The sequence below is a fragment of the Rattus rattus genome, chromosome 1 (assembly GCF_011064425.1).
Source record: "Rattus rattus isolate New Zealand chromosome 1, Rrattus_CSIRO_v1, whole genome shotgun sequence".
NCBI lineage: Eukaryota > Metazoa > Chordata > Mammalia > Rodentia > Muridae > Rattus > Rattus rattus.
Window position 1 is genome coordinate 6,423,860 of NC_046154.1, and position 22,668 is coordinate 6,446,527.

General features: G+C 54.6%; 1 protein-coding gene across 2 annotated transcripts; it reads left to right on the plus strand.

Annotated features, from left to right (window-relative positions):
• Nucleotides 1–2,433: 2,433 nt before the first annotated feature.
• Arhgef16 (Rho guanine nucleotide exchange factor 16) lies at nt 2,434–17,829 on the plus strand. 2 transcript variants are annotated; one of them, XM_032893604.1, is made up of 15 exons: nt 2,434–2,576; nt 3,867–4,479; nt 7,173–7,212; nt 8,060–8,229; nt 10,052–10,108; nt 10,587–10,747; nt 12,850–13,002; nt 13,104–13,233; nt 13,689–13,763; nt 13,939–14,031; nt 14,478–14,629; nt 14,919–15,107; nt 15,577–15,650; nt 16,543–16,664; nt 17,229–17,829. In XM_032893604.1, the coding sequence occupies exons 2-15, from the start codon at nt 3,886–3,888 to the stop codon at nt 17,502–17,504; spliced, it is 2,286 nt and encodes a 761-aa protein (XP_032749495.1). In that variant the 5' UTR covers nt 2,434–2,576; nt 3,867–3,885; the 3' UTR covers nt 17,505–17,829. The 2 variants fall into 2 exon arrangements, with proteins under 2 accessions (XP_032749495.1, XP_032749503.1); XM_032893612.1 differs by having other exon boundaries at nt 2,435–2,576; nt 16,563–16,664.
• The last annotated feature ends 4,839 nt before the right edge of the window (nt 17,830–22,668 follow it).

Sequence of the window (22,668 nt, forward strand, 5' to 3'; positions counted from 1 at the left end):
CCAGCCACCAGTCCAGAGAGGAGGAGAGAAAGCCCCCTTCTGACAGCCAAAAATCTACCCGCCCTTCCCCCGGCCAGGCTTGGTGGTGCACACCTTTACTCCCAGCACTCAGGAGGGAGGGGAAGGCGGATAATCAGGGATGGATACACAGTGAAACCTTATCTCAAAAATTAAAAAAAAAAAAATCTGGGGCTGGAGAGACGGTTCAGTAGTTAAGGTCACCCCTTCTTGCAAAGGACCTAGGTTTGGTTCCTGGCACAGACGTGGTGGTTCACAACTATCTTTACCTCCAGTTTCAGCAGCTCTTAACCGCCCCCCCCCCATTTCTGGTCTCTGCAGGCACTGAGCTTGCATGTGGTGCCCAGACATGTATACATAGCATGAGTACATGTGTGCACACGTACCTAAAATAAGTAAATATTTTCCAAAAGTGTTTAAAGTCATCAAAAATCCGCCCCCAACTCCTTCCTGAGACAATGCCTGGGTTTGCTTTAGAGGGTAGCTCCTGGTGGCCAGATAGCCAGAGCCAAGCCTAAGGAACACTACCCACCCACCCAACCCCCACCCTGAGCTACGAGAGCGCCTGGGAAGGCCCTGAAGTGTCATCCACACAAAGGGGCCAGACTCTCAAGGAGCATGGAGCTGAAAAACCGGACGGCGGGGGTGTGGGGGGAGGCAGAAATTAACAAGGGAGCTGGCTGGAGAAGGAGTAGGAATGGTTAACAACCAGGTCAGCCTCAGGTCCCCTGAGAGTGGAGCCCACAGCTATGCAGCCCAGCCCCCTCCAGGCAGTAGTGATCAGAAGAGCTGCCTGGGGACTGGGCAGCTTTAGGATGTGTCCAGCAGGTATTTCACTGCTGTTTGACAAGACAGGTACCGGAAGTCACCAGTCCTACTCTCTGGGGTCCCAGGCAGACTGTTTACCAGGCCTATGGGTGTGGGTGTGGTGCCAGTCTGGGAACAAAAGCCACTCCCAGGAATGGCTCACCCGACTGGTTCCCTTTGGGCACCTTCTGGCCCAGGAATGGACTTTGCCCTCCGCTGGGTGAGGCCACCGCCTGCCAGGGGCCACACTGTCCTGCAAGCATGAGCTCAGGAAGGATGGTTGTTTGCTGGTAGGAGAGGAGGCAAACCCTTCTGTGTGGTCTGTTCTTTCTTATTGAAAATGATCCCTGTGTAAGCGGATCGGCAGCGAGGAGTCCGTTCTAGGCCATCCGAAGACAGCTAAGCTAACATCTCCAGGCTTCGGTAAACCAGACAAATTTAATAAGGGCGTGGGACCCGCACGTGTGTGACAGATGCCAGCTCCCGGGGGAGGCCTGGTGTGACCGGGACTTCGACTTGGAATGTCCTTAGGAATGCAACCTCCCTTGGGGTACTAGGCCCCAGCCTGCCCCTCCCTGGGGCCAGCTAGGCTCAGCTGCACACAATTTCTTGGGATAATTTTAGCCGAGAGCTAAATGCTAGAAGAACCTGGGGCTTCCGGGGGTGAGCTGCGACATGACCAGCCTCCTGGGTGCTTGCCCTTGCTCTAGCCATGTGGCTCAGTATGAGCAGCATGGCCAGTCCTGCCCTGTCCCCTTCAAGGACCGGAGGGACTACCGGGCAGTCTTGGCACCGTTCTGGGGTCTGGAATGTGGGGTAGGATGGAGCTGCGTGACCTACCTGGAGCTCCAGGGTGGGTATGAGCTTCCTGAAGGCCTGAGAGTCCCTGAACCCATCCAAACAGCCCTGGTCCCCACCCGACTCAGGTCGGGTAAGGGGTTACTGTCCCTTCCCATCTAGTTCAGTCCGTCTGTCAGGCAGGACAGGTAGGTACACCCCGCAAGCTGATCCTGGGACAGTGCCCAGGGCAAATGACAAGGGGTCATCGTGGCCAACGTGAGCCTAGATCCTCACCTGTGATGTAGGCAAGTGACGTGGGTTCCTTTAACCAAGACTCTTTATCAATTGGCCCTTGGGGTCGTTGAGTCTTGATGAGATGGTCTCACTCTGTATGTGACCCAGGCTGGCCTCGAACTCAAGAGCCTCCTGCCCCAGCCTCTTCGGTGCTGAGATTTTGTGGGGTACCTCTAGGCTCAAGTCATTTCAACCTATACAGAGTTCTGAGCGCATAAAAAGGCTTCCTGTGATGGTTCCTTTGTTTTTAGGGAAAAGGGGGTAGAGGGATTCTCTTTTCGAAAGGAAGTTTTCCCATGGAAACTCCTACAGAGTCTCTTGAGTGCTGGCCTGTCTTATCAGGGCAGTGTCAGACACCAGGGATGCTGTTTGGTTCAGAAAGGCTTTAGCTGCTGTCTTATGGCCCCTTGCAGCCACTTGGAGATTTTTTTTTCTTTTTTTTTCTTTCCGGAGCTGGGGACCGAACCCAGGGCCTTGCGTGGAGATGTTTTAATGGATGTCTGCATTTAGGAACCCGTTAGGATATCCTCAGGTGAGGACATTGTTCTTACTGAACCCATTTTACAGAGTTGAAGATTGAAACCAAGAGGTGGCGTCTTTAATCATTGAGGACACCAGGTTTCCAGCCCCCCAACAGGGCAGCTCCTGACAAGTGTGGAGGACCCCCAGTCACGGAGGTAAGTGGTAGCGCCGTGGACAGTTGACCCTCAGCAGATTGGTCAGTGTCAATGACTGGTCCCCACACAGTGCTTCCAGAACAGCCCTTATGCTGGTTCCTGCTGTATCCAGACCATAGCTCTGTTCACCTCAGTCTCTAGGATTCCCTGCCCAGGAGGGGCACTTCTTCCTCCCAGTCACCTCTCTCCTGTTAGCCAAAGGCAGCCTTAGACTGTGTTGTACCAAAGGAACAGAAAACGTTAGTGCTGAAGGAATAGAACATTCTGGAAACCACTGCTCAGGAAAGCCTGCAATGGGTGGGCTAGGGTGGCAGGCTTGGGGCAAGTCAATGCTGACAGTGAAGGAGTCAGAGACAGGCCTCGGGTACATGGGCTGCTGGGATGGACCGGTGGAGTGGCTGAGGAAACGCATATCAGCGGTGGCTGTCACCAGGCAGTGAACCCCCACAGCCATGACTCTCAGGCTGCTACTCTCTCACCTGTTCTCTGGCCCAGGGTTCACCTTGGGTCTCCCAAGACTGGGATTGTGGACCCCAACTCCAGAAAGTGCAAATGTGTATTGGAGAGTGCAGTGAGGGTAGGCTTCGGAACTAGCCTTGGCACTGTGGAAACTGCTTGGCCAGGAGAAAGGGAAGCAGCCAGGCTTTGCTTGGATCCTGGCTCTGCTGCTTCTGTTGTGAAAAGCCACTGAGCAGAAGGCCACGGTCGGGTGGAGAGTCCTCCCTTTCTACCGTCCATCTTGCTTGCTCTTTCTCATGTTCTCAGGGTCGGCGTTCCCTTAGCAAGAGTGCAGAGCCAGGCAGGGCCACGGTCACATCCACGGCATCTGCCACAGTCTCAGGAGACCATAGTTGAACCAGGACCCCATTACACATACACAAAGTGCCTATGTAGGATTAAGGGGCCCAGCTGGAATTCTGGTCCTGGTCTATGTAGCTTCTGGGCCCAGCCACAGATCTGCCCTGATTCGTACCCCTGCCCAGGACCTAGTAGTTGTATCAGGGATATCAGGGTGGTCCCTGAGGCGCATTCCAGCCACACACCAGCAGGCCCTTCACCTCACAGAATACCTGCCTGCCTGAGGCATATAACCTCCATCCTCAGATAAAGCCCAGCTATGCCATCTCCCGGGAGAAGGGTCCCGGTAACCAGCCACAGCGAGCCCTTTTTTCCCTGTCCTTGCCTGGGAGCTGTTAGGTGAGGATGTTAAACAGAAGCAGGATTGGACACAGGTAGGCTGCATGCAGAAGGCCCCTCTGAGCCTTTCACCTCTTGCTTGCCTCTCTCTAGGCCTCCTCTGTCACCAGCAATGTCCCAGAGGCATTCTGACAGCTCCCTGGATGAGAAACTACTGGAGTACCGCTTCCACGCGGAGCTGCGACTTGATGCCAATGGGAACCCTGTGCCTGGACTCCCCATGGTCCGGGGTTCCTTGAAAGCCAGAGCCAACGCTGCCTTTGAGCCCGATGCCCCAGAATCCTTACAGCCGCCACCGCCTGGAGATGAGGAGCCTCGGCCCATCATTCTCAGCACGCAAAGCCCTGCAGCCCTCAAGATGGGCACGCAGCAGCTCATCCCCAAGAGCTTGGCGGTGGCCAGCAAGGCCAAGACCAAGTCGCCGGCCCGCCACCAGAGCTTTGGGGCAGCTGTGCTCAGCAAGGAGGCCTTGAGGCGGACTCCTCAGCTCCACCCAGCCCCCAGTTTCTCTCTGGATGATATGGACATGGACGCCGTCACAGGCGGGAACCTGAAACGCAACCTGAGGAACCAATCCTACAGGGCAGCCATGAAAGGCCTGGGGCCACCCAGTAGCAAGGAGGACTCAGTCCGCCTCGGCCCCAAGCTCCAGGCCCTCGCTGAGGAGGCTGCTCAGCCTCCTGCCCGGCACCCAGCCAAAAATAAGGTACGTAGGGGTCTGCCCTGACAGCAGGGTGGGCAGTGTGTCTAGGGGCTCCGGGGTTCACAGGCAGGGAGCCAGCCTGGTCCTGTGTCTCTCACACTTGACATCACAAATGGCCGCTGTTACTGAGCCTTGCTGGGTACAGGCTCCTGGCCATCTTAGTTTAACGGAATCCACGCAGATCTCATTGCTGCGGCTGGAGGAGGTTGAGTCAGGTTCTTGGGACTCTACCATCCCTGCTTCCATCCAGAGTGGACAGCAGAGGGAACCAGCCATTCTTGAACCCAAGCAGGGAGCCAGTCTGTCTGATGACATTTTCAGCGAGGCCAGGCTCAGGCTGCCAGTGGGATAAGGAGGGTCAGTGGGTGGCCTGCTGCTTCCCTGCCTGCCCCGGGTGGGCACAGCTCGTCCCCTAACTATCGGGTAGACCAGGCTGTTCAGAAATAATGGGGTCCTGACTCTTTGGGTCTCCAAGGTATCTGTCAGACAGACAGCCACTGGGCAGGAAGGCCATGGTCAGATAGTGCCCCCCTCCAACCTCCTGCCCCCTCATCCTGCTCATTGGGGTCAGATGGGAGAATCTCTGTTTAACAGTCATTCAAGGCTTCCCAGGATATAGAGCTAAGAGGCTTCTGGGCCTCTCTGCCAGGTGTTTCCCTCAGATTTGCTCAGGGACATCCCAGGCACAGGGCTCAGCCAACTTCCATGGCCTAAGATGGGCCTTTTTGGCTTTTTTTTTTCTTTTTTAAATTTTATGTCTATGAGTACACTGTCGCTGTCTTCAGACACACCAGAAGAAGGCATCAGATCTCATTACAGATGGTTGTGAGCCACCATGTGGTTGCTGGGAATTGAACCAGAAATCTCTGGAAGAGCAGGCAGTGCTCTTAACCACTGAGCCATCTCTCTAGCCCCCTTTGTGGCTTTTGGACCCCTCACAGATTCCTAACACTCGTGAGCCTCAGTTTCCCCATATCTAAGTGAAGATGGCCGCCATCTAGCTGTAGCGTGCTCCAAAGACGAGTACGTGCCCTCTGTTGCCTAGAGCTGCATGCAGCATCATGGGAAGAACATGCTTAGAGCTGTTTGCAGCAACATGGGAAAACTGTGTTTAGAGCTGCACTTGGCATCATGGGAAGTGCACACTTAGAGCTGTATGTAGCATCATGGGAAGAGCACGCTTACAACTGCACACAGCATCATGGGAAGACCATGGGAACAGCATGCTTAGAGCTATATGCAGAATCATGGGAAGAGCACGCTTAGAGCTGCACTCAGCATCATGGGAAGAGTATGCTTACTTGGGCATCAGCACGATAGCCGCCAGCACACAGCTTCTATGAAAGCCAGTAACGGCCAAGGCAAGGCCTGTCTGTGGTGCTGGCCACCATTCTTTCTCACACATCCCGTGCCACATTACCCACGATGCCTGGGTCCGCAGGAGTGGGACCAGTGGCACCACCAGGCCTGCCAAGGTCTCACTCATCCATGGCTCAACTCAGTAATGAGTCCATCTTCAGCACCCAACCCTGAGCGTCTGCTGCCTGCCTCAGACTGGGGTGCCAGCCTGGGGCTGCCCCACGCCAAGAGGGCTGTGCGAGGGTGTTGAGGGCTGGCAGGTGACTGAGCAGGAGGCACAAGGACGAGAGGGCTCCCCATGGTCTCAGAACCAGGAGGGCTTAGGTAGGGACTGGGGAAGGATTCAGAAGGGAAGAGAGAAGGGGTTTGGGGATGGGTGAAAAGGAGCTAAGCTAGGCTCAGCTGAGAGTGTCGCACACATAGAGACACGTACACAACACATAGAGACACACACATGGAGACACTCATACGGAGATGCACACACACAGACACAACATACACAGAGACACACCCATACAGAGACATTCATATGGAGACACTCAGACACATAGACATAACACACACACACACACACATAGACACAACACAGAGACACATACATAACACATAGAGACACACACACACTCACACAGACACTCATACCAAGAGACACACAGACACATAGACATAACACACACACACACATAGACACAACACAGAGACACATAACACAGAGACACACACACACACAGACACATAGTCAGGCTCACACAAACACACACACAGACAAAACACACACAAAGACACATAGGCACACAGAGACATAGACACACACAAACATGTACACACAGATAGAGACACACAGACACATAGACACAACACACACACAGACACACGCACACATGAATACATGTGTAAGCAGAGTGTTTTAGGCCCCAACTGGTTCTAAGGAACCAGAAGCAACTTTCTTTCCTGGAACCAGTGTGCCTCTGAAAACCTAGTATCCCAGCCAGGAGTGGGGATTCCCTAGAGCTCAGTCCTTCCAATTCCCTCCCTCAGTTTCTGAGGCCTCAACCTATACCAGAGCCAGACTAATCAGCAGTAGTCTGCATACTTTGGTTTTCTCCAGTCCCCTGCTCTATTCCCATCATGCCCCATTGTCAGGTAACTCCTGAGCTCCAACTTCTACCCATCATGGTCTCTACTTTGTGAAGCTAACGTTTAATGAGCACTCTCGTCAGCAAAGCCCACTCCCATTGGGCACTCTCTTACCATCTGGGCTACCATAGCAACAGAAAGGAAGCTGACCCACACCTCCCTCTCTACTGACTGCTGGGGTTTCTATTTCTTGTCTGCAGAAAACTTGGAAACGCGCAAACAAGGGCTCGTTCAAAGATGGTAAGTGGTTCCTGAGGAAGCTGAGGGCTGAGTGTGGCCAGGAAGGGCCAACCTGGGGACCGCATGGGTCTGAGAAGATGAGGTCAGACTGGGCAGGACATTGAACACAGACCCCAGTTGTTGATGTGACTAGCAGAATTCCCTTGGGTCCCTATGTGACCCAAGGACAGACCAGCTCCCCACTATCTCGAGTATCTGATGAGACCTGGGTTCGATTATAGGCATCAGGCCTCCAGAGAGGCAGACGCTCATCTCTGTTCTTGGCATGGAATATTCCCAGTCTGAGGAACGCATCCTGGGTGCTGCAGTTTGTGGGGAAGTAATAGCCTGGGTTGTTGTGTCTACCTGGTCCCACCAAGGCTGTGAGGCTTAGAGCCTGAGAGGTTCCAAGACACAGTGACTCCAGTAAGAATGTCCCTCCCTCCTGGTCATCTCTGGGAAACTCCCTGTGTGGAGCTGCAGTACTGTTCGGGTCTCAGAACCATTGCAACTGCATGGGCTCAGAGGTGCCCTCAACCAGGTTGGCCCATGCCAGACTAGGCTGGTGGTATTGTTGGCTTTGGGCGGCAACCAGCATACTCAGGCCCCACCTGAGTACCCCAGCCTTCCTTCCTCTGTCAGACCAGGCATAGCTGGCCGCACAGGGCTCTGGTTGGTCCGCTTGGCCCTGACCTGCAGTGCTACATTCTACACCGGGCTGCTACACTCTTCCAGGCTGGTCTCGCACCACTGTAGGACCCAGTGGGTCACGGCGGAGCCTGCATGTTTTTGAGAACTTTGTGGGGCCTTTGGGAGGGTCATGCCACCCCCAGACCCTCCTGCAGACAGGTGGCTCTTCTCTCCCCAGACCCTCAACTTTACCAGGAGATCCGAGAGCGGGGTTTGAATACTAGTCACGAGTCTGATGATGACATACTGGATGAGCCCTCCAGCTCTGGGGGCACTCAGAGAGGGGACACCACCATTGTGGTTAAGACCTATCGCCCTGCTCAGCTCACCTGGAGCCAGCTCCCAGAGGTAAGGAGTCCCACACCCATCCTGAACACCCAAGAGGACCCAGGTACAGCAGGGGGCCCCATGGCTTTCCTTCTCCCACCTTGTGGTGGCCCAGGTCCTTAGAGGGAGTTCAAACAGATTCTAGAGCCCCAGGGATACACAGTTTGCCCTCCACTAGAAGTAGAGCTGTAAAGTGAGTTGTCCTCTGTCTGTGTGGCAGGAGGCCCTGCTCAGTCTGACCCAAAAGGAGCCCCTTTCCTAGGACCATCATCTCTCTTGGGCAGGAAAGGGTCACAGAGAAACAGAGACTTAAGGAGGGTAGCCTCTCCACTCTCCCCACATTTCCCCGCATCTGAAAATGGAGTCCTGTCCAAGCTTTGAGGGCTCAGTCAAAAGCAGGATCAGGGTGGTAGTCCCCAGCACACAGGGGCTACTGCATGAGGGATGTGGTAGCTGCTGTTAGAGGCATGAGAGGCCTGTCCCCTGCAGCCTGTGGGTGTGGCAGGCAAAGGGATAGTAGACCTAGCTTTCCCTTCATTTCAGTACAACAGAGTGTCTTTGCCTGCCTGTGGCTCATGGAGGTGTGGGACCCCAGCTGGGGAGGGCTACAGCAGGGCAGACTGTGTGCCTCACGAGTTTAAATAAACGTGCACAAGTATACATTTATTATTGTAGGTTGGTGTCAAGGCGATACATGATTGGACAGTAAAGAGTGGGGCGGGGACAAAATTTTTGTAAGGAAGGAGAGAGATCAAGGTGGAGTCTACGGAGGGAGGATGGTTCTGATTTAGATGAACTAGATCGATCTTTATTTTGTCTAGGTGGGCAGTTTGTATCTTTATCAAGTTGGCAGTGAATTTATTGGGTAGATGAATCGCGGATTGAGAAATTAACATGTAAACCTGATTGCTAAATTACAAGCTTCTGGAACTTTGATTCTACCGGGCTATGTGTGAAAGAAATGACTGAGAGACAGTTGGGGCGTGCAGATCTGGTTCTGTTTCCTGCTTGGAGTGAGAACTGGCAGGGCCCGCAGAACGAGGTGTAGGTGTGTGTGTGTGTGTGTGTGTGTGTGTGTGTGTGTGTGTGTGTGTGTGTGTGTGTGTGTGTGTGTGTGCCCAGGCAAGAGGGTGGCTTGGACTGTGTAGCAGAGTAGCAGCTGGGGTGAGCAGAAAACGTTCCTCAATAAATTTTAGTGCAACGTATTATCCTGCTAGGTGCTAGAAACCGGGAGCAGGGAGGAGGTGATTTCCCCCCACATCTGGGATGGGGCCCAGCACACTGTACCCCATAACATGGCCCAGTATTTCAAGCCTGACTTACCCAAGCTCGAAAGCTTCAGAGGGCCCACGCACCGTTGACAGAACCTCTCTCCAGCCTGTGGGTAGGAGAGTACAAATGGATCCAGTTCTCTGTTCCGCAGACACATTGTGTCAGTCCAGCCTGCCCTGGCTTGCTCTACTGCGATAGGTATGAAGGAGCCACTCTAAGGCAGTCTGGGACCACTGGCCCCACGGGCGTGCAGAGTGCAAGTGATAACAGTCTGTACCTTCCCCTGACAAGACTCTGACTCAGCTGCCCAGGTGGAGTCTGACTCACTGTTCCTCTGGACTCCCTGTCCACCTTCCTGACCTGGCCTAGGGCTCTACAGATGGAGTAGCATTATCCTGGGAAGATAAGCTGAGGCAACATAGTTGAAAGTTTCTGATGGCGGCTGCTTTGCCCGGGGCTCCTCCCTCCGTCCCTCCAGTCTGCTCTGTGCTCCTGGGGGATGGGTGGAGGTGGGGACCACTTCATCTGTAGGACCTGTGACACATAGCTCATTGGCCCATGCTCTCCTCAGGTGCTGGAGTCAGGTATCCTGGACACACTGTCAGTGGAAGAGCTGAAGAGACAGGAGGTAAGGCCACCAGGCGTGGTGTGCTGAACAGGCTACAGCCCGAGCCCTTGTCCTTAGACAGGGAGCGGGCCACACAGTGCCCTGGAAATTAGAAACAAGAGTGGTAAACCCACCACCACCACACTACCTTGGCCAGGTACAATGATGGCTGAGGGCCGAACGAACCCCTTCACTGCCTTTTAAGTCCTCAAGCAGCATCAGGGAAGGACTAGAGTCCTGGCCAGGGATGAGGAAAATGGTTCCGTGGTAGAATGCTCGCCCCTGTGTTCACTCCTCCCCACTACCCCCCAAAGCAAAGTCCTGGCCACTTCTGTGCAGCTTGAGTTGGTGAGGCAGCAAACACAGAGATACGGACTTGTAGCCTATTCGGGCAGCCATCATGACAGCCCTCTGAAGGAGCCCCACACCTCAGTCTCCCCTCCCTCCTAGAGCAAGCACATCCATCATTCTGAGCACCGTCTTCTGTCTTCCCCCGCAGGCCATCTTCGAGATCCTCACGTCTGAGTTCTCCTATCTGCACAGCCTGAAGATCCTGGTGAATGAATTCCTACAGTCCCAAGAGCTGAAGACCACCATGACGCAGACGGAACACCACCACCTCTTCTCCAACATCTCGGATGTGCTGGCTGCCAGTCAGAAGTGAGCTTTCCTGTCCTTCCACACCTACGTCCCCTGGGTCCTCAAAGATGCTACTTTACCCTGCCTCAAAGATGCTTTTATCCCTGCAGTGATATCAGTGAGCTCTGGGTGTGCCCTGGGTTGCACCCATCATGGGAAGCTTGGAGCAGCCGTTGGCCTGAGAGAAGGCATAACAACCTATAAAAGCCCTGGAGGTTTGGCTATGGGGACACCGTGCTAGTGGGCATCCTAGACTCTCTCTCAGGAGAAGGGGAACACTTCTCTTGTGTATAACCCCATACTACCCATGGGTATCTCTCCCCAGCCCTGGGCAGCAAGAGAACCCACAGAATCCTCACCCACCCAGCCTGGTGAAAGCCTCAAGTTGCAACCCCAGGTCATGTTCTTCCCAGCAGTGTTTGGTGGCCAAACTGGGCTCTGGTTCAAGGGCTTATAATCAGAGGAGGTCCAAGCATGCAGCTGCAGGCTGATGAGGGCGTGTCTATCTTGTATGTACATGCAAGCACGTCTGCATGCTCTGTACATGTGCATGCATGCATATGTATCCTTGCACACTACCAGTGGATCTCTCGCCTCAGCACTGGGCATAGTGACTTCTTATATGTGTTTGCACACACTTGTGTGCATGCGACCTTGCTACTGCTGCGACCCAGGAGACCCCAGACCTCCCAATTCCTTTAGCCTTGGCTTCACTGTTTGTCCAATGAGGCTGGTGCCTGGGCCCGGTGGGATCAAAAAGAGTAGGTCACTGGGTGTTAGCTCACAGGCTGGGCCTCCAAACAGGATGCTGGCTCCTGGGTGTCAGGGTCAGGCCCACTTGCTGAGTCCACTCAGCCTGCTGCTGTGGGTGCCCTCTCCCTCAGGAAGTTTCTGAGAAATTTAGACAGGGGACAGGACTGTCACATCCCTGGAGACAGAGGCTTCCTGTAAGGGATTCAGCAGCAGGCTCTGGAAATTACCCACACATGACTCATTGGAGGGGAAGGGTCCCGGGAAGTGGGTGACCCTCATGCAGATTCCTGCCCCCAGTGTGGTCCTTTGATGCCGTGCAGCCTCTTGATTGCCCAGCGTGGCCATCGCTGTCCTGGGCTGCAACTCTCTAGCCTCCTCCCTAGCCATTCACAGTGGTCTCCTTTGAGAATTGGCGCTATTTCGGGCCAGTGGCGGGAGGCTGGCCCTTGTAGACCTTTCCAGGAAACCCTAGGAATTAACTCATTTCGGCTGAGTGGACTAGCCTGCCAACTTGTGCATGGTGGGCCTGTGTCCAGGTAGCCTTATCTTCTGTTCATTTATGGGGCCATGCGCTTCTGAGCCTCCCTACTAGAGTTTCCCAAGGGCCAGTGGTTCTCAGAGTGCACTTCCTTATAGGAAATGAGATCTGAGGGTCTGTCAGGTCCAAAGGGCCCAGGCCCATATCCAAGCCTGGGAGAGGTCTTCTCTGACACATGGAGTTCTCCCAGCTGTCTGAGCCAGGGCCTAGAGAGGTGGACATAGCTAAGGATCGGCCACTGACCCCGCACACCAGGCAGCCAAGACCTAGAGATCCTGGGCAAACCTCTGAGGTCACTTGTTCACCTTGTTACCATCCTGCCTGACTCACTGGAGTCAGGCTAGAGGTTTCTCTGGGACCTCCGCCAAGAGCACAGGCCTCTCAGCTCGTTCCCGTATGGGCTGGACTCCGTGCGCGTGGACAGTTTGTGAAACCTTGCAGGGAACTTGGCTGGCAGAATCACCTCAGTTTCAAGAGCCATCCCTAGAGAGAGGTGGCTCTCCCTGGGTCCCTTAGGGCCCCAGTGTATCATAGGATTGCTTGAGCTCACACCCAGGGACACGCATAGGGGTGGGTGTTAACAAAGGCAGTATGAAGAGCTGATCTGTCACAGGGTCCCCTCAGGGTTGCGGGACAGCCCTCTGAAGGAAAATGTGACCTAGCCTACACAAGGTTCTGCCTGACCCACTAGGCACCTGCTACATACTGCCTCCGAGAGTGGCCTGTGCAGCCATTTTTGTCTATATATGTGAGTCTGTGTAGGTGTGTGCACATGCCCACCAAAACTGAGGCTTGGCTTCCCCAACCTCGCCTCACTTCGATGCCGCTGCAGGTTCTTTGAAGCCCTGGAGCAGCGGCACAAAGCTCAGGTGTGCGTGGAGGACATCAGCGACATCTTGGAGGACCATGCCGAGAACCACTTCCACCCTTACATCGCCTACTGCTCCAACGAGGTCTATCAGCAGCGCACCCTGCAGAAGCTGTCGTGAGTGGGCCCTCTGTGCTCCCAGCCCACCCCACACAGGTCCGTCCCACCCGCCCGACCTCCGCCCAAAAGTCAGAGTGACTCAGTGCCCCGTGTTGCAGGAACAGCAACACAGTCTTCCGGGAAGTTCTGAGGGAGATCGAGAAACTGCCTGCGTGTGGGGGCCTGCCCATGATCTCCTTCCTGATTCTCCCCATGCAGAGGGTGACCCGGCTGCCGCTGCTGACGGATGTGAGTACCCGGAGAGGCCTGGGTGTTGCTGTTGCCGTGGGAACCCACCTGGAGGCTCCGCCTTCAGTGTTGCCTCTCTGACCTCTTTCCTCACTCTCCCAGATCTGTCACTGGGTAATTACAACTCAGGCGGTGTGATTAATCTTGCTCACAGGGCGGTCGCTCACATGATACTGTAGCCTGCAGACACACACTTAGGCATGTACCCGTACACCCCGCACCCTACAGAAAGAGTGCTTCTGGGTCCCACACTGCGATTCCCCAGAATGGCAGGGGCAATATCTGTGGTACCAGCTCTCCTTGCCTGGCTTGGCCCCAGAGGTTCAGAGGCCATCTGTGGGCTGAGGACATACTGGTGGGCCCCAACAGGACCCTCTCTCACACTTCCAGATTCTGCCCCACGTAGGGCCTTCCTGGGAGGGGCTCAGGTGCTTCCCAACTACTCTCTCCTCCAGACACTCTGCCTGAAGACACAAGGCCATCCCGAACGGTATAAAGCCGCCAGCCGTGCCCTGAAGGCCATCAGCAAGGTAAGGCAGCTTCTCTTGACAGGAGACCCTGAGTGGGGCGGGTCTGTAGTGCTGAGAGGAAAAGGGACTAGATCTAGGGAAGGAAGGGAGGCACCCTGAGGACTAATCCCTGTAAACTCAACCCTGGCACCCTGTGGACCAAACCAAGTAAACTAAACCCCGCCCCCGCACACAGCTGGTGAAACAATGTAACGAGGGGGCCCACAAGATGGAGCGCACAGAGCAGATGTACACACTGCACATGCAGCTGGACTTCGGTAAGGTCAAGGTAGGTGCCCCGCCAACCCCACACCTCACTCTGCAGTCTACGTCTTAGGAGACACAGGCTAGTGCAAGAGGCCTTGCGGGGAGTTGGGGGAGGGGGACCTACAGGAGGAGGGAGGGCAGCTAGGGCTGTTGATCTTCTTGGGCCTTGGACTCCATGTGGGAAATGAGGCCTAAGCATCCCTGACTAAGAGCCTCTCCAGGACTGTCCCGGCCCCCAGCTTAGGCTAGAACATTCCACAAATGCCCAGAAAATCAGGGCTGACCCCAGCTGTCCTGTTATAGGTAGAACACAGTACCTTTGGGACATCTCAGTGGCCATCCATTAAGGTTCCGTCCTAACAGGGACAGCAATCTCAATTCAGGGAGGCAGTGACTATCCCTGCCACACCACCCCCACCTCGCTGTGCCCATCTCCTTCATCTGTCCGTCTGTCCGCTCTATCCCCAGTCCCTCCCACTCATCTCTGCCTCTCGCTGGTTACTGAAACGTGGAGAGCTCCTCCTCTTGGAAGAATCCAGTATCTTTAGGAAAATTGCTAGCCGACCCACGTGCTACCTGTTCCTATTCAATGACGTCCTGGTTGTCACCAAGAAGAAAAGGTAGGCACTGTGCTGCGGGTGTCAGGCTAGAGAACGGCTGGGAGTTAGGACGGATGGAGAGCGGCTCTGAACCCCTCCGACCTTGGCATTCGGTGCTATACCTCAGTTGATCTGAGGTGGCTAGGGACTCCATCAGGTCACTGCCTTCTGCAGGCTGGGGTTTCCCTCCTTGGCCTCGGAAGCTCCTGAGAGTTCCGTCTCCAGGCCCAGGAGACAAGCGTTAGGAGCCCTTTTGTGGTCAACTGACCCTGGCAGGAAAGTCCCTGATGAGTCTCCTGTGTCCCCACAGTGAGGAAAGTTACTTGGTCCAAGACTACGCGCAGCTAGACCACGTGCAGGTCAGGAAGGTGGAACCCTCGGAGCTCCCACTGCCAGGAGGCAGCAGCCGCAGCTCTTCCGTGCCCTACCCTTTCCAAGTGAACCTGCTACACAACAGCGAGGGCCGCCAGGAGCAGATACTGCTGTCTTCTGACTCCGCGTAAGATACGGGGCCTACCTGGAGAGGAGCGCATGCGCAGGGGTGGGACATGCCGAGCTGTTTTCTGAGAGCTTTACTAGTCGGCCAGGCAGGGCCGGTAAGCAAAACACAGCAAAGAAATGAATGGCTGTACTGTCCAGTAATCGGGGAGGAAGCTTCAAGCAGAAAAAGGGACAGGCGTGCACGTGACTGATGGGCACATTGTCGAGGTAGCGCTTAGGTCTAGACCCCAAGGGAGGGAGGCAATGGGGCAGCAAACACAGAGGAACGGTGTTCAGCCAGAGCACACCGGGCAAAGGCCCCCAGGCAGGAGCATCCTGCTATCAGGCACCAACATCGATGCCAGGGGCTGAAGCACAGCAAACCTCAGGACAGTAGGCGAGGTCAGAACAGGCAGTGATCATAGAGCAGGGGCTCATGGACCCCGAGAAGGAAGGAGGGCATCAACTATACTCTCTGTGCCCTCCAGGAGTGACCGGGCCCGGTGGATCACAGCACTCAGTTACAAGGAGAGACAGTGGCAGGGCATCAGCAACAAAGGAGGTGAGTGTGGGTTACACCACAGCCTGAGGTCCAAGGAATAGAACAAGACTGGACCATCACAATGTTACCTCTGCCCCTGGGTGTACTCTTAAGGGGGAGAAGTCTATCTGTGGGTACCAGGTGCCTAGCCTTGGAAGGCCAGTCATCGTCCAAGGGAAGCTGTCCATCTTGTGCTGGGACAGCTGGTGCCCTGCGTCTACAGGAGGACTGCCGTGGGAGGACTGCAGCGGGAGGAGTACTGAGGGAGGAATACCACAGGGGTTGAAGAAGGACTGCAGCGGGAGGAGTACTGAGGGAGGAGTACCACAGGGGTTGAAGGAAGACTGCAGTGGGAGGAGTGCTGCAGGAGGACTGCCATGGAGGAGTACCACAGGGGTTGAGGGAGGACTGCAGCGGGAGGATACCATGGGAGGACTAATGCAGGAGGAGTACTACCACGGGAGGAGTACCACGGAGGTTGTGGGAAGAGTACCATGGGAGGACTGCAGTGGGAGGAGTACTGAGGGAGGGGGGTTGAAGGAGGACTGCAACAGGAGAAGTGCCATGGGGGTTGAAGGAGGACTGCAGCAGGAGGACTGCAGCAAGACTGCCACAGAGGAGTACTGAGGGAGGAGTACTGTAATGGAAGGACTGCAGAGGGAGGAGTACCGTGGGGGTTGAAGGATGACTGCCTCAGGAGGAGTGCTGTGGGAGGACTGCAATGGGAGGACTACCACGGGAGGAGTACCATGGGGGTTGTGGGAAGAGTACCATGGGAGGACTGTAGCAGAGGGAATACTGAGGGAGGAGTACCACAGGGGTTGAGGGAGGACTGCCGAGGGAGCACTGCTCCGGGAAGAGTACCATGGGAGGATCACTGCCTTCCCAGGGCAATAGAGTACTCTTGGCCTAGCTCTCACCATTTCCCCCCAGAACTGCCCCAGGTGGAGGTCACCAAGGCATACTTTGCCAAGCAGGCCGATGAGATCACACTGCAACAGGCAGACGTCGTCCTGGTCCTGCAGGAAGAGGATGGTGAGTGTGGGTGGGGCCACACCTGACACGGCTGCAGAGTGTAGGTTGGCATAAGGACCTGATTTGGGGTGTGGTGGCACACGGCCGGTGGCATCCCATTGCCGGAGAAGCAGAGACATGCAAGTCTTAAGGGTCCCTTCATCAGCCAGCCTAGCTCCATTGGCAAGCTCCAATAGTGACGAGAAACGGTCTCAAAAGACAGAGTGGACAGTACCAGAGGAATTGACCACAGGTGCACATGTGTGTGAATCCACACGCATCCTCCATACATACACACCACAGTCAGTTTCTCCAAAGGGAGGAACCACTACAGGTACTGAAACCATGGGATCAAAATGAGTTCATCACTCTGGTCCCTAAGTGAGACAAACAGGTGTTCACTCCCCGATTGGTGCAGTCCCCAACCCCCTCGGGAGCCCATGTGGCTTTGAGCAATGCCCTCCCTCCTTGGTCAGGAGTCAGGAGGGGTGGTCAGTTCCAACCATCACCCACACCCTAAAGCCCTCGAGAGCAGAGGCGGAGACGAGAGGGCTCCCTCTCTCTCATCTTCCTGTCTGCATTCAGGCTGGCTTTATGGTGAGCGGCTTCGGGACGGAGAGACCGGCTGGTTTCCCGAGAGCTTTGCTCACTGCATCACCAGCCGTGTGGCCGTGGAAGGCAACGTGCGCAGGATGGAGCGGCTGCGGGTGGAGACAGATGTGTAGCTGGGCAGCTCGGAAGCCAAGCTGTGGCAGACACACCTTCAATCCTCCAACCAGCAAGCCGAGCGGTCCTGCCTGCCCCCAGGAGTGGGCAGGGTTCATCATGGGATGCAGATCCTTCTCATGGGCTCTCGGATGAGTGCAGAACACCGAACCTGTATTCATTCGCTTGCCTAAACACCTCTGAGGCAAGCTCCAGGGGCCCACATTCTGGAAAGAGCCTTAGCCTGGCCTCTCACTGGACACCTGAGCTACACCAGCTAACAGTGATACAGGACTCTTGCCTTCATTGAAGACACCATAGGGCCACCTGACAGCTGCACCCCTCCATCCCAGGTGGGACCAAAAGGGACCGGTGCTCTGAGAGGACAGTGCTGGTGACAGGTGACCTGAGGTACCAGCAGGGATGTTGTGATTTACAGAGTTCAATAACATTAAAATATCTCTTTTAAGATTTTGTTTTACATGTGAGCCACCTGTCCCAGTGAAATCCAAGGAGACCGGTCTCATGTCTGTCCTAAGCTCTGGCATCTACCACCCACAGCAAGGCTCTACTTGTGTGGTCAGGGATGGTGACAGCCAGACCTTGCCAGCTTAGCCTGGACCGGGCTACAGAAGTGACAGGTACAGTTGAATCTCCCCTCAGTGCAAGGCACAGACAGTGATGACCCTCAGGCCTGGGGAAGAGCTGTGCACCCCGACATCTAGGGCCAGCCCCTCCCCATGGCCCAAGGCAGCCAGAAGGGCCCAGTCCAGGCTCAGTCTGACACGAGTCCTCAGCAGGACGAGTGCTCACCCACTTTTGTGAGTGGTTGCTTTGAAAGGAAGGCCAGGCCAGAGTTCAGTGAGTAGGCATGGCTGAGTTGACGCTCTGAGGGGGGCCTAGTACCTACTACCTCCTTCAACCTGAAAGAGATAAACATCTCCATCTTCCTCACCCCTGTGCCATGTTTTCTTAGAGCTGCTGTGTGTGTGCGCGTGTATGACAGCACACTGGTGGCTGGGGAGTGGTGTGTGTGTGTGCACACAGATGGTGTGTGTACACTGATGGGTGCCTGTGGCAGAAGCAAGGCTCCCTGGTGTAAACCCACTTCCTGTGGCCTCTGGTTTGTTCCCTCTACTGACCCCCGAGTAGGAACAGGTCAAGGAGAAGCAGGCTGGCTGTCACCAGGCACACTCAGTAACTACAGATAGGTAGACTGGAAGGCTGAGGCTCTGACTCTGAAACCATTGTTACTACAGCTACCTGGGGCAGGTGACCCGCAAGTGGTAATGCCGAGGGACAAAGACAGTGCAGCCCCTGGGGGAGGGTGGCCAAGGCTAGCAGACAGTGGGCAGTAGGCAGACATCTCATACTAGCAGGTTGTCTGGTATAGGCCCAGGTCAGGAAACCTTCCCCCAGTGACGGACAGCACCAGCCTCCTCCCCAGTTGCAGACAGCACATTCTCTGTGTTGTGGTGATACATTTCCACACTCCTCTCCAATATGGGGGATCATATGGGATACCCTTCCCACCTACTCCGCTGGGGAGACTCTCCGCCCCTCCTGTCCATCCGGGCTGCAGGGACTTGCATATCACAGATCGGGTGACTTAAAAAGACCCCCTACCCACTCAGGGTCAGGTGCTTGCAGGAGGCCATCAAGGCTTCTAATATCCTAGCCATCTCTAGAGAGGCCTGTGCCCTGGTTGGGGCTAAGTAGGACCAGATCAGGACCCCTGGGTGTCCTGAGCCACCTGCAGTGACTTTGCCAGTCATGGGTGCTTCGACTGCTGGCCTGAGAGACAGTGGAAGACCAGAGCGCTGGCCCTTCATCTCAGCAAACCACGGTGCCCAGCCCGATATGAGCAGAGTATTGCGGGGTAGGGCCTGAGGGGGACACACACCTTTGCTTTCTGAGGAGACCAGAGTAAGAGGCATGTGACACACAGAGACGGTTTGAATGCTGCGGACCATTTCCAGAGACAGGCCAGGCCTCTAGCCTTTCCTCCAGGGAGTGTGGGAAACGGTCCGGCCATAAAGGTGTGCGTACAACTTCATCTTCAGCCTCGGGACTGCTGTTCCCCCCTGCACATCAGTCCTTCAAGTCCTTCCAGAACATTCCTGACTCTGCCCGGCTCCCTAATGCCTATCACCACCAGCCACAGGGCGAGGGTGTGTTTCTCTCTCAGGCCCCCTGGTGGCTACAAGAGGCACTAACATGGAGGCTAGACCCAAGGAGCCCAGCATTCCTGCCTCATTTAAGACTCTGGCTTTGAACCCAAGAAAGTGAAGCCATGGCCAGGACTCCCATGCCCTTAGCCAGTTAGTGTGTAGGAGCTCTCGTTCCTGGACTTCTCACCTCTGCTTGTCCAATGACAGCTGCCACCTGACCCTAATGCCTCACCTGTCCTCAATGCCCTACCTGTCCCTAATGCTGTACCCGTGCTGGGCCTCTGACTAAAGGCTGAAGTCAACTCCCGTTCAGTTTAGCAATTATTCCTTCGGTCATGCCACAGTGACCCACTATCTCTTATTTTTTTACTCTTTAAGAATATATGTTATGTGAAGGGGTGGGGCGCTTTGCCTAAATGCCTGGTACCCTGCTGAAGCCAGAAGAGGGTGTCAGAGCCTCTGGGACTGGGGTTGTGGAGGGTTGTGGTCCCCCATGTAATTGCCTCGGCAATTACTGAACCCAGGACCTCTGAGCGTCTGTAAGAGCAGCGTGTGCTCTTAATGGCGGAGCCAGCTCTTCCGTGTCCTATATTTCCCCCATGTGGGTCCTGGGCTCAAACTCAAGTCACCGAGCACCATTACCCACACTACCCACTGAGCCATCTCGCCAGCCCCCAAGTTCCCTTAACCTCTACTTACACCAACCCTAGCATTTTTTTTTTTCTTTTCCCAATTTGTGCCCACGTTCCTGCTGCAAAGGTACTAGCACACAGCTGCCCGCCACATTCTTTGTTAAGTCTCTGCACTGTCTGTAGCTGCTTCTCCCTAATTCTTCCCACTTCACATTTAAAAACACATCAGTTCGGTCAGGCACGTGGCTCATGTCTGTAAGTAATCCCAGCACTTGGGAAGCAGAGACAAGACCTGAGTCCAAGGTTTACATAGCAAACTGGATTAGCCAGGGCTAACAGCAAGGCCTCTCTCAACCAATCATCAATTAATCAGGCAATCAACCAACCATGGTTCGATGGGCTTGTTAATCTTCAAATGTTGGCTTTCTTACCAGTCGCTATGTGATAAGAGCATCTGCCTAGTGTGTGAAGGGCCCGAGTTGGATCCCTCCCCCTTATACACATGTGTGTGTATGTGTGTGCGTCCATGTGTGTGTTCATGCATGCCTATGTGTGTATGTGTATGCATGAATGTGTATATATGCCTGTGCATGCAAGTGTGTGTGTCCGTGTGTGTGTCCATGTGTGTTCATACATGTATACATGTATATTTGTGTGTGCATGTTCATGCATGCGTATATATGCGTGCATGTGTTCTCATGTGTGCATTGTGTTCATGCATGTGTACATGTGTGTGTGCCTGTGCATGTGCATCCATGTGTGCATGTGTGTGTGTGTGTATAGCTACAGTGATTTGCACCTTGACAACAGTAAAACTCCTTCCTCAGGGGCTAAAGAGATTGCCCAGTGGTTAGAGCAATACTACTCTTCCAGAGGACCTGCAGTCAATTCTCAGTGCCCATATCAGGCAGCTCATACCCTGTAATTCCAGTTCCATGGGATCTGATGCCTCTGGCCTCCACAGGGAGCCTTGCTTGCACACACACACATACACACACACACACACACACACACACACACACACACACACACACACATACACACCCTTCCCAGATCTTCTTGCTATGGTTGTATTTCTACCCAGCTGAGTCTTACAGGCTAGATCCTGTGACTTTCTTTTTTAAAAAATGTAATTACATGATTTGTTGGGGAGTATATATGAGGAGGTCGGAAGACAACCGATGGAAGTCACCATGGGGGAAACAAAATCACGTTGTCAGGCTTGGTGGCAAGGGCCTTAACCCCCTGAACCACCTTGCCAGCCAAGATCATATGACTCTAAGTGAAATCTGCTTTTTCCTTCCCTGTTTCTCTCTCCCTTCCTGCTCCTGGGTGGACCCTGGTCCCTCAGGAGGGCTAAAGTGGGCCATTCCATCTGCTACCTCTGCTGGCTACAACTGCTGCCTCCCAGCCTGTCACTCACAGCACCAGTGATACCCTGTCTCCAACTTCCCTTGCGCCTACCCTGTGGTGAGCCAGTCTGAGTTTGACCTGTGGTTTAGAAGGACAATTTCAGTTCTCCTCATGATGGCCATGTAGGAAATGTGCTGTGAGGTTTCCCATGGCTCCCTCCTGGCCTCTTCCTAGGAATATTTCCAAATTAGACAATGGGTGAAACTGTGGGTATGGCGATAGTTTAGCTGGGCATAAAAACCGTTTGGTTTTTCAATACCTGTGACAACATCTCCATTTCCTGGCTGTCAGCCTTTCCCTTGTAGAATTTCTGGCCAGTCTTGGTTCATAATCCCTTTTCCCTCTGGGCACTTTAGAATTCCTCCTCTGCTCCCATACTGCCTGCTTCACATTCACACAAAACTCTTCCCCATTCCATTCTCTGCTCTGCCATCCCTCTGCCTTTACTCAAGTATCTGTACAGTGACCAACTGACCTGCTCCCACTACTGACCATCCCACTGAACCCCTTGAAGTGTCCCTGGAGGTTTCAGCTGCCTTGGATGCAGTGGGAGAGGGAGGAGGTAGCCACCATCCAAATCCAAAACAAGGGGCTTCTTTGGGTGGAGCAGAGGCTCAGGTCTAAATCCAGCTCTCCTCTGATTTCTGCTATTCCCAGGACCCTTCACACAACCCTCCTGCAGGGTTCTGTGCTCTGAGCTACAGTCTGAGGTATCAGCCTCAATCCACAGGGAGCCCCAGCTCCTATGATGCTGTCTGCCCATCACCCTGTTAAGGCGAGGGCAGGCTGTTCAGGTTAAGCATGAATTTCCTTCCACACCAGGCCTGCCCTGCTCCCTCTAGAACATTCTTCCTTAGTCTCTGGATAAGCCACCTTCTAGGTCTCAGAGGTCTCTCAGGCACCAGTGTGTTCTCTGGGACAATTCACCTTGACCAATCACTGCCTCATGCCCCAGAGCCAGAAGCCAGGAAGAACCCCAATGTAACCAGAGTGGCACTCCCGCCATTAGAGAGGGGATACAGGAGGTCCCCATCCAAGAGCCCTCATGCCAGCTGCTCTTGGAAAGACCCACAGAGTCTACAGAAAGCACAGAAACCCAGGCCA

Excerpts from the sequence above, each read along its gene's own strand:
- Arhgef16 (XM_032893604.1), top strand. The coding sequence starts at position 3,886 with ATGTCCCAGAGGCATTCTGACAGCTCCCTGGATGAGAAACTACTGGAG. Across the intron at positions 13,234-13,688 it reads GGCTGCCGCTGCTGACGGAT|ACACTCTGCCTGAAGACACA; the intron begins GTGAGTACCCGG and ends TCTCTCCTCCAG. Across the intron at positions 14,032-14,477 it reads TGGACTTCGGTAAGGTCAAG|TCCCTCCCACTCATCTCTGC; the intron begins GTAGGTGCCCCG and ends CTCTATCCCCAG.